This window comes from Crocodylus porosus, unplaced genomic scaffold (genome assembly GCF_001723895.1).
Source record: "Crocodylus porosus isolate Cpor-Errol unplaced genomic scaffold, CroPor_comp1, whole genome shotgun sequence".
NCBI classification, from domain to species: Eukaryota; Metazoa; Chordata; order Crocodylia; family Crocodylidae; genus Crocodylus; species Crocodylus porosus.
This window is the reverse complement of record NW_017728907.1, coordinates 16,217,693-16,227,954: the sequence shown is the minus strand read 5'-3', so window position 1 is coordinate 16,227,954 and position 10,262 is coordinate 16,217,693. Positions and strand designations below refer to the sequence as shown.

Genomic DNA, 10,262 nt, shown 5'->3' with positions numbered 1-10,262 from the left:
CTTCCAAGAGAAGTAGTGCAGGCTTCTACCCTGGGGGTGTTTAAGAGGAGGTTAGATGCACATCTTGCTGGGGTCGTTTGACCCCAGCATTCTTTCCTGCCATGGCAGGGGGTCGGACTAGATGATCTGCTCAGGTCCCTTCCGAGCCTAGAAACTATGAAACTATGTGATGGAAGACCTCTACCACGAGACCTGAAAGACCTGACCTTCAACGTGACTGATCTGATTGAAACAGCAGGTAAACCCTCCTGCTACCTGACTGTATATATGGGTAATGTTAACTCCCCTATCTTAAATATACTCAGTACTTTTAACATGTTTTGCATTGCAAATTACAAGAAACTGATGTTGGCTCCATATTTCCACCTCCGTTACTATCAATATATATTTGAACCAATGCACCAAGACAAATTATGCCTTGCATTTCACTTTATTATTATCAGACTTTAGGTCTCAGAGCTCACTTTAAGAATGTTCTGCTGTCAATGACCATCTTTCCCCATTCAAAGGGAATTGTATGGGTTAGAAAAAAACACCCTCAGTTGTCTTATGACAAGAGGGTGGCAGACACCTTGGTGAACTCTTTAATTTCAAATGGCAGCTTCTTGGAGGAGTTTAGGATTTCGGCAGTCTTCACCTTTACTTCAATGTCTCCTGTCGGTATTCTCTAAAACAAAGAGAAAAAAATTTAATTCCCCTGAAAAATACTTTGATGGGTTTATTTTTGGGTCATAGATTTTCGGGCCAAATTGGACCCCTGTGTTTATTTAAATGTGGCCTCTTGCACACCAGAGGGCAGAGAATTTCCCTCAGTGACAGTCTTCACTTAGCCTCCCTCAGTGTACAGATCACAGTCAGTTACTCCCAGTACAGGACCTGCTGGGTATTGCTCTCCTTCAGCAGCATATCCATCCCTATATGAAAATAAAACTGTTGCTTGCCTATAACGTGCTCTTTCCCTATGATGTACCCAATGTCAGGCACAATCAAAGCTTTGACCTTTAATATGAAGGAGAGCGACGATTCAAATTATTGTACACATTACAATGCTCAGGAGCTTGAAGGGTTACACCAATTCTGAAGAATAGAGTTCCCACTTGAATTCTAGAATGGACTCTTTCCTGCACCTATCATCTCTATAACAATCACGCCCCTTATACTGTTTCTTCCCATCTTTCAGAATAGACTAGAACACCCTCTATTATCAATGCATTTCTAAGACCATTGCATACTTTAAAAAAGGTGTAAAGTCTAACACTGTCATTCTCTGTGATATGTCCAAGTATCAGGGAGCCTAGTCAGAATCCTGGCTTCTATTCTCAGGTTTCCCAATAATTAAACATATATCATCTTGAAACTGTCACCTACGGCTGCCATTTCCAAGAGCTGTGCATGCACGCTGCTTCTTAAACGAACAGGCTTTCAAAGCTCTGTGCTTCTATAGAACAAGAACAATAGAATTTACTTGGGCAGGCATTATTAATAAAAGATCAATATGTATTGCAGAATGCTCTACACTAATTTTTATTCTTACAGGTGTTAAATGCCAGCTTCTTAACAATGTCCACTGTCTCTCAAATGGGTGGTGGTGGGGACTTAATTTATGAATTTTTGTAAAGTGCATTGAGGTGCCTGTAAGAGCCATCATTTCTCTCATTTCTTTCAAATCATGCAGGATGAACTATTATACCTTAAGAAAACAAGGTGGCCAGGGATAAACCCATGCCACAGCGCATGCAGTGAACTCCACTTGCCAGAAAACACTGGTAAATTCAACACACTTCCCAGAAGTACAACACTCAGAGAAAACCCCCACAAAGTTTCCAAAGTACTCACTGGGTTCTTTTGCTCTGGAGGCCGGAAGCAGACTGTTCCAGTCACTCTTAAAACAGACTCCATAGGGACACTGCATAAGATGCTCTTTACATGGGAATGTGCCTGCAGAAGGGGAAAAATTTACTGAAACGTCATGGAAATTCAAGTCACCCTGCAGAGGTGTCGCTGTCATCTGCTTTTTCTGTTTTCCTAATGGCCCGTTCTCACACTAGATAGATTCTTTATGAGACACCTGTAATGGCAATGCTCACATTGCAATAGTATCTAGGAGCCCCAGTAATGGACTTGACTACAATGTGTTAGGCTTAGCAAGAACACCTGGAAGAAGACGGTCCTTGCAAGCCACCTTTTAAGAAGCTTAACATTTAGCAACTCGTCATTCAGAGCACACTTTGGTTCCGCCAAAAGAGTGCCAGCTGGGTCCTGATCTCAGCTGTGAATTTTCGTCATTACAATTCTGTAGGTGTGCTTTAGGGATCCCCAAAGTTTGCCCAATTGAGAGCTGCACTGGCAATCCACCCAGGGATTGACGGCCACAGCTAATGTTGACAAATCTGAACAAACCGCAAGTACCCTTATGCTCTACACAAACTCAGTCTGACAGTGCAGGACAGCTTATTCTGCCCACAACATCATGTGGACAAGCTGTCAAAATGGAAAAGCTACACTCTTTCCTTCATTATCCCTTACCTCATCCTGTGGAATGATGAGCTGGGTCAGCCCCTGGAAGTCTCTCAGAACCAGAAACAGGTTCTGCCTGATCCATAATAAAAATAAAGAAAAGAAAAGAGTTGTTTTTCTGAGAATGTAACCTTTTCCAGATTTCTAAGCTGAAACCCATGTTCCTAGCTTGCACTGTCTTAAGGTTGCAATTGTAATCTCAGAACACTTTAAAAACTACACATGTACAATACAGACAGAGTCGTCCTACGGGGTGGGGAAATCGGGGTGACTGTCCTGCGTCCTGTGGACAGCCATTGGCATGTGCCACCAGCTTCACGCCTCAGCCGCTCGCCACCCCGACTTTCACCTGCACAGGCCCCGCACACCTCTAGGATTGGTTTTCACTACCGATATTCCTTGACTCATATTTGGAACAAATATCTTTAATTCATACCAGATTCAGGCATTCAGTGAAATTTTAAAACAAAAGCTGCATCAGAACTTGAATTATTGAACATTAAATCCATGGAGAATAAGAGTTTTTAAACAATTGATGTGACATTTATAAAGTGCTCACTGCTGAACACACACATTAGCTGACAAAGTCTGTCTAAGCAAGAAAACAAAAGATGAGACAAATTTAAAATAAAAAGCACTGACATTAATCTTCTCATCAGAAGCTTTTACCTGGGTCATCCACATGTCAAGCTGATGCTACAAATCTGTAATAAAATCTCAGTTTCCTCTGCTTCAGGAAACAGAACTATCAGTCTACCTGACTGAGCAGTATATCACCGGATGAAATACATTATGGCCCTACAGAATGGCAAAAGCACAATAACTTGTTGCTATAATCATAAAAATGTTTATCGGAGCTCTACCCAGCACTCTTCCAAGACAAAGTGTACGGTTCTGCCAATAAATTCTACCTAGAATATCACTGCAGAATTCTGGGAGATAAAGAGCAAAGAGTCATTATAAATGCAAAGAGTCAAATTCTGAGATTCTGATCTCAGTTCCACTGGTGTAACCCAACTAAAACAATAGGACAGAAAGGTAGTTAGATGTGTTAGCCTTAAGTAAGTAAGTAAGTAAGGCAGAAGGCAGGGTGAATTAGAGATGCATAAGCTTTCATGAGTCAGAGCTCATTTCAGAAGTGATATACTATGAAATAACTTGCACAAAGTAGGCTATCAAATACAGAAATCATATGACTTACTTCCAAGTCTGCTTACATGTACCTAATGGGCAGAATTAGAATCTGGCCCAGTATAACCATAATTAAATCAGAGTACTGTCTACTCCATGAAGATTACTGATTACTGTATTTTCTAGCACACAACACAGACCTCTTCCCCCCAAAAAACAGCTGCTTAAAATTTAGGTGCACATTATAAGCAAGGAAATATGGTAGTATTTACTTATATAATATTCCATATTATGGAAATATGGTTTCTGCTAGGTAAAAGCAAAAGCAACTCTGTACTTGATCCACAGGGATGAAAGCAAGGACCAGGTTAGGTTGCTGAGCTGCTGCTACTCAGTTACTTACTATAAGGAAAGATGTTTTTGAACAGCAGAATGAAGACAAAAAAAGAATGTGCACACCTTATTTCAGGGTATATTATATGTAAGAAAATATGGTATTCACAAAACATAATCACAGGAGCTACACTACAAATATTAACACAACATACCATGAACTCATTTCTTAAACAGCCTGAATTAACACTATAATTAACACTTGCTAATTTATTTATTAATTTATCAATAATAATGCATATATATTCTCAACATGCATCATTAAGTACTGTAGTAAAAAAGGCATGCACAAACAACATGATCCTTGCTTCATACGAGTAATTTAAACCTAGAGAATATGTTTGAAAATACAGTTGAATACAAATATTTAACAGCTGCTGCAAACGTACTGATTTAGTATCTTCGTTTGTAAGATGGGAATAGTAATTTAATTACCTTGTAGGGTTGTTGTAAAGATTAATTAATGTTAGTACATACCATCAAAGAAATTAAAGTATTTGCAAGTGTAAACTATTGTCTTAATTTAAAAAAAATAGTCTAATCACAGTGCCACAATGAACTTTACAATATCCACATACTACTATGATTTCTGACTATTCAATACTGGGATGTTGTTGGGATGTTTGTTACAGAATACCTTTAATAGTAGACAAAGTTATATTAAATATTCAAATAAAGCTACTTATTCTATTTAATATTTGGGAGAATCCCCCCAAAAATTCATTCGTCATTTTTCCAGTTGTAATGCAGCTACCTGTCTTGGGATGGTGGACAATAGCATACGGTAATATTATTCAAAAGTTTATAACAGAAAGCAAAGAATAAAATATACATGAGCACAACAGGAAGTGGATATTTAAGCTGGTGGCAAGTTATTACCCAAAAGGGAGCTTGGTCAGGACACCAGGGTTAACAGTGTTTGAAGAATGTCCCAGGGAATCTTTAAAAGAGGTGAAATCAGGACCTTGGCTTTAGATCTTATCTGTATGACAGCACCTCCAGCAACACACTAATTAATCTAACAGCACAGTATCCAACATATAACGCTATTCACTAACAAGAAAGGCACCCTATGCAAGGGATATTCCTAGCAAGGTGCTTTGTCCAATCTTGGTAGCATAGGAAGGAAACTAAGGAGTAGTATAAAACAATATTGGCATAACAAGAACCAAGTTATAGGGGTTGAATTGACTCTGGCATTCTAGCTTCTTTTTTGTCCACTCAGTTTGCATTTACCTTTGGTACTGAACCCATCCACACAAGGTGACATCTTGGCCCACATGAGCAGAACGCAGCTCTCCACAAGTGTTGGTCCGAGCAGCAAAGCTATTGAAATCTTGGGGTAGGGGGAAAAAAGCCACAGAAGGTTTTAGGGGCACGCAAGTGCTAATGTGATGCTAAAGGAGCTTCAATGCACATGACAGACACAGAGAAAGAGGTCACTTCACCCACCATCCTGGAAACCAGCAGGATGTGGGAACACTGCAAACTGTTTCAGAAAAGGAAGCAAAAAAATTCTAGATATCCAACCAAAACCACAAGGAGGCAGAAGGCAGTTACCCAAGTGAAATATAGCTCTTTAGAAGTATCATTATATCTTTAAGCATCTCAAGACTGATATGCCACATTTTGTATCAAGGAACAAACATATACTGACTCTGGAAGTCTGAGTCCATGTTATGCTTATACTGCAAGTAAAAGGGGTGTGATTCTCTCACCCTAACTCCACTTTGGTGCTCTCTGATGACAACAACCATTTCAGTATAACCTGCCACAGTTGTAAATTTCTGCTCAAGAAATGCCCAGAGCAAAAGCAGAGGAGGATGCTTCAAGTCAGCCTTAAAGCACACTGGCAGATCTGTGTTGGCAGCAGTAGTACTAGGTCTAGCTTGAAACGTATTGGCAAGTTGTATAATGGAAGTCTGAATAATCCCAATCTTTGCTGAAGGTTTAATAAAGAGCTTGACCTAAAAATAGGGGTGGGCAAAATATAGCTCATGGGCCAGATCTGGCCCACAAAGTGATTTTCTCCCATCCACAGAGGGCCCCTTGGCTCTGCCCATCCCAGGCACAGGGGACAGCCTGGGACCATGGTGGGAGTGGCTGGTCCCCTTACCCCCAGATGCTGTGGTGCCACTTGGTGCAGCCTGCCCTGTCCCCAGGCCTGGCTCTTGGGCACACTGGGAGCTGTAGTCAGCAGGACAGGGGCAGCATGGACTCAGGGGCAGGGCTGGACTCAGCTTTCCGGCATCCTCACTGCCCCCATCCACACCACTGCCAGACCCAGCCCTGTTGCCCAGGCACATCTGCCACACACCTACTGCCGGAGGTGCCAAATGGAGCAAGTGGATGGGCAGGGGTGGAGATGGTGCCATGATCCCTACAGGCAGATGGGATGGGGTCATGGGCAGGCAGGGAGCAGCACCTGGGAGCAGGATGGGTGGGTGGGGCCAGGGCCAGGATCGCCAGGATCGGTGACAGGGCGGGGCAAGGGCCCAGGGCAGAGCCATGATCTGCTTCCTGCATGTTCCTGCCCACAATCCCAGCTCTGTGCTGTCACTGCCCTGTGATCTGGACCCTGACCCCAACCACACCCATCCCACACCTGGACACCAATCTTCACCTGCCCACTGCCCCATCCCATCTGCCAAGGCTGAGTGCACCCTGCCTGCAGGGTTCCTGGGCTGGTCTCCATGGAGACCCCCCTCCCACCTGACACCTCCGCCAAGGGGTGCAGGTTAGACAGGCTCGATAGGACCCCCTGCAGTCAGCAGCACCCCCCCCGCAATGGCTCACTGAAACTTCTTAAGTGGTCCTCCAGCCCAAATAATTGCCCACCCCTGCCTAAAACCCATTCAGTTAAAGGAACAGGCTTTGGATCAGCGTCTTAGATATTTAAAACTGGACAGTCTCCACTCCTAAAGCATTTATAGAATGATTTTGAGTTTCAGTTCACAGCACTCACTGGTAAGATTAAAGAAAGTCTATCAATTTAATCACACTGCTGCCAGAAAATAGTTTACTTATAAAGCCCTGAAGGTTATATTGCAAAGAAGTCTTGCAGGGGACTTATACCAGGCAGTCAATTTCCCATTTGTCTAGGACAGGGCTTCCTAAACTTTTTACCAATCATCAACATTTCTTGAAAATCACCAGGCAAACTTAGAACTGAAAATGATAGAGGAAGGGGAGTATGCTTTATGGCCTCAGACCATAGTTGGTGAACGCCTGGTCTAGGTCTTACACTGCAGGGAAAGGGAGAACTTTCAAAGCCCAATCTGATACATCACAGAAATTTGTTTATTTGGTTTGACTAGGCTTTGTGTCATTATCCACATGAAGAGAAATGTAAATAGTAACCAGGATAAGTCAGTTAAGGTCTCATTTAAAGTTTATGTGTTTAAAATCTAGAGGGAAGGTGTAATATATCTCAAGTATCCCTTTAATTTTCTATCTGGCTTACCATGGCATGAAACTGTGTCACCCAGAATAAAGAAAGGTTTTTGTCAATTTAGCCAATGAAAATACAGTAGAGAGCAAACCTGTGCCCAGCCCTGCTTACCTGGCACACTCTTCTCTGAATGAAGTGCAAAACTGTTGGAAATAGATCTGCACCAGGGCTTGTTTAATCTTCTAGAGAACAAAGAGAGCTCCCTGTGTAGGAGGTGCAGCATGTGGTGAAAGGGCATCATATATACTAAAAGAAATGAACTGGAAATAGAACGGCAGCATTAAGAAAGAAACATGAAAGTGATTTTATTCTCCTCTCTCAGCCTTTATTCTTTAGTCAGTATATATGCCAAGTTTTCTTTTGATTGGCAGGCTGCCCCACCTACTGAAATGAGCCTCATAGTCTTGTGGGAAGGATACTGCTCTGGGACTCAGGGGCCATGACTATATTTTCTGCTCTGCTGTCGTCCTGTTCTGGGACCTTGAACAAGTCACATAATTTCTCTGTAACTCCATTTTTCCTCCCAACCTTTAGATATTTAGCTTGCAAAATCTCCCGGGAAAGGACTGTACCTCACCATTTGTACATAAATTAGTAACCTGAAGACATGATCCTAGGTGGGGCTTCTAAGCATTACTATTGTGTAAATAATAATGATGCAAACCAACTCCACTTTTTTTCCCACTTTATCATATATGTTAGATCCTCTCATGCATAAAATGTTGTTCTAATGTCTTCCATCAGAGCAGAGGTTTTCAAACCTGTCTGTGGAGCACCTGTTGGGGGTCTGTGGAAAACCAGCATAGTTTACGTAGTGCTAGCTCCACCTTCTTTCTTCTAATTACTTCTTGGAGCGACTATACAGCTTTTAAGCCATTATGACTATTATCAGAGCATATAGAAGCCCTACCTGGGATATAATTAAGGCACTATAAAGAAGTGTGTCTACATATGCTCTACAGCAGCTTAGGCCAGGGGCTAAAATACTTAGATCTTGCCTATACACACATTTCCCCTGTGCATTTCTAAACTTATTTAGTTAAATTCAATTTAATTTTTTTCTTGACTATAATTTCAAGTCAAGTGTTCCATTTTGATGTAATTTAAGTCCACTTGTTTCAACTTAAATAGAGTGCTATTTATCTGACACAAGAGTATCGATGCACAGACTTGCACAGAAATAACTGAAGGTGTGATTTTAAACTGTTTTAAGTCCCGTTTGCACTCTAAAAGCTTCACTGGCATAACTGTAGCAATAAGCAATGCATCTTTTAACCAATAGCAACAGTAATAAAAACCTTTTTAGTTATACCAGCATAACAGGCTTTATGCCAACCTAGTATGCCCTTACAACTACAAGTGCACTTGAGGAGAGGCTGAGAGAACTGGGTTTATTTAGTTTGAAGAAGAAAAGACTGAGAGGGGATTTGATAGCAGCCTTTAACTTCCTGAAAGGTAGTTCCAAGGAGGATGGAGCTGGACTGTTCTCAGTGGTGACAGATGACAGAACAAGGTGCAATGGGCTTAAGTCTATGAAATTTATGAAAGCTGCAGCAAGGGAAGTTTAGGTTTGATATTAGGAAAACACTTGCTCACTGGAACACGTTACTTAGAGAGGTGGTAGGATCTCTGTTCTTGAAGGTTTTTAAGACCCAGCTCAAAAAAGCCCTGGCTGGGATGATCTAGTTGGGGATGGTCCTGCCGTGCAGGGGTTGGCTAGACGACGACCTCTTGGGGTTCCTGCCAGCCCTCATTTTCTATGATTCTATGGAGGATGAGTTTGCCACTTTAATCGTTCTGACAGGTTAAACTGGCAATGCTGTTAAGTGCTGACAGGCCTTTTGTTTAGTAGTTATCAACATTTTCTAGACTCAAGGCACCCCCAGATAGATTTGAGGCCCTCTTGGGAAATGCCAGATTTTGGCTTTCACTCTTTTTTGGAGCACAGAAAATTTAACAGAGCAGTTCCTGTTGTTGAGCACTCAGCAGCCCATGACTCTGGACTCCTATCTGAAACCTCTGGGTGGATCACCTTGGCCCGCCTACCACTGCTGACACAGCTTGGCCTCCTGCGGCACCCCAGAGAGGCTCTCCTGGCACCCTGGACTGCTGTGGGTGCTGGTGACAAATTATGGCCTTGGTCTGGGGCCCAGCCGGAGCTGGGCGGTTCTCAACCGGGAGGCGCTAGAGACCCTCCTCCGGGCTGTGCTGTGCTGGCACGGAGTCCCGCTTGCACAGCAGCCGGCGAAGTCAACCTGGAGAGTTCAAATAGGATCCCACGGGGTTAGTAACGTTCTGAGCACGTGCAAGCAGCCACTGCCTTACTGCAGTGCTTTCAGATAATACTAATACTAATAATGTAGTTATTAAGGCGCCCCGCCCCCCCGTCCTGTGGGGTGAGGGGATGCGTCGCAAACCGCCCCTCCCCCTGCCGGCGCGGGACAACCCCGAGCTACCGTACCACGCCGCACGAACCCCACGCTCGCTGCACTGCGCCAATTGCTGCTGCTGATTTTTTTTTTTTTTTTCTTTCTTTTTTTTTTTTTTTTTTTTGTCCCTCGACGGCCCCCGTTAGCTATGGCCACCACGTTATAGCAAAGCGGAAGCCTGTGACTCTAGGGGGAGAAGGGTAGTTTGCCCACAACCACCATGGCGGTGTTGTTAGCGGACGGTTTGCCTGGGGCGCATGCGTGGTGCGCTGCCTGATGGGAGGGCGATTCAAACACTGCGCGGCGGGCGGCGCGGGGGTGAGGCTTGTCCGTGTAATTGT

At 43.2% G+C, this 10,262-nt stretch overlaps 1 protein-coding gene across 1 annotated transcript in view; it reads right to left on the bottom strand.

The window, feature by feature from the left end:
* DARS2 (aspartyl-tRNA synthetase 2, mitochondrial) overlaps nt 1-7,761 on the bottom strand; it is a 25,566-nt gene extending 17,805 nt beyond the window's left edge. Inside the window, exons 1-5 of the mRNA XM_019530856.1 lie at nt 7,604-7,761; nt 5,278-5,377; nt 2,527-2,593; nt 1,837-1,938; nt 572-667 (exon numbers count right to left, since the gene is read on the bottom strand). Of these exons, the coding sequence (XP_019386401.1) occupies nt 572-667; nt 1,837-1,938; nt 2,527-2,593; nt 5,278-5,377; nt 7,604-7,733 (495 nt within the window). The 5' untranslated portion in view covers nt 7,734-7,761. The remainder of the gene's footprint in view (nt 1-571; nt 668-1,836; nt 1,939-2,526; nt 2,594-5,277; nt 5,378-7,603) is intronic.
* Nucleotides 7,762-10,262: the final 2,501 nt, after the last annotated feature.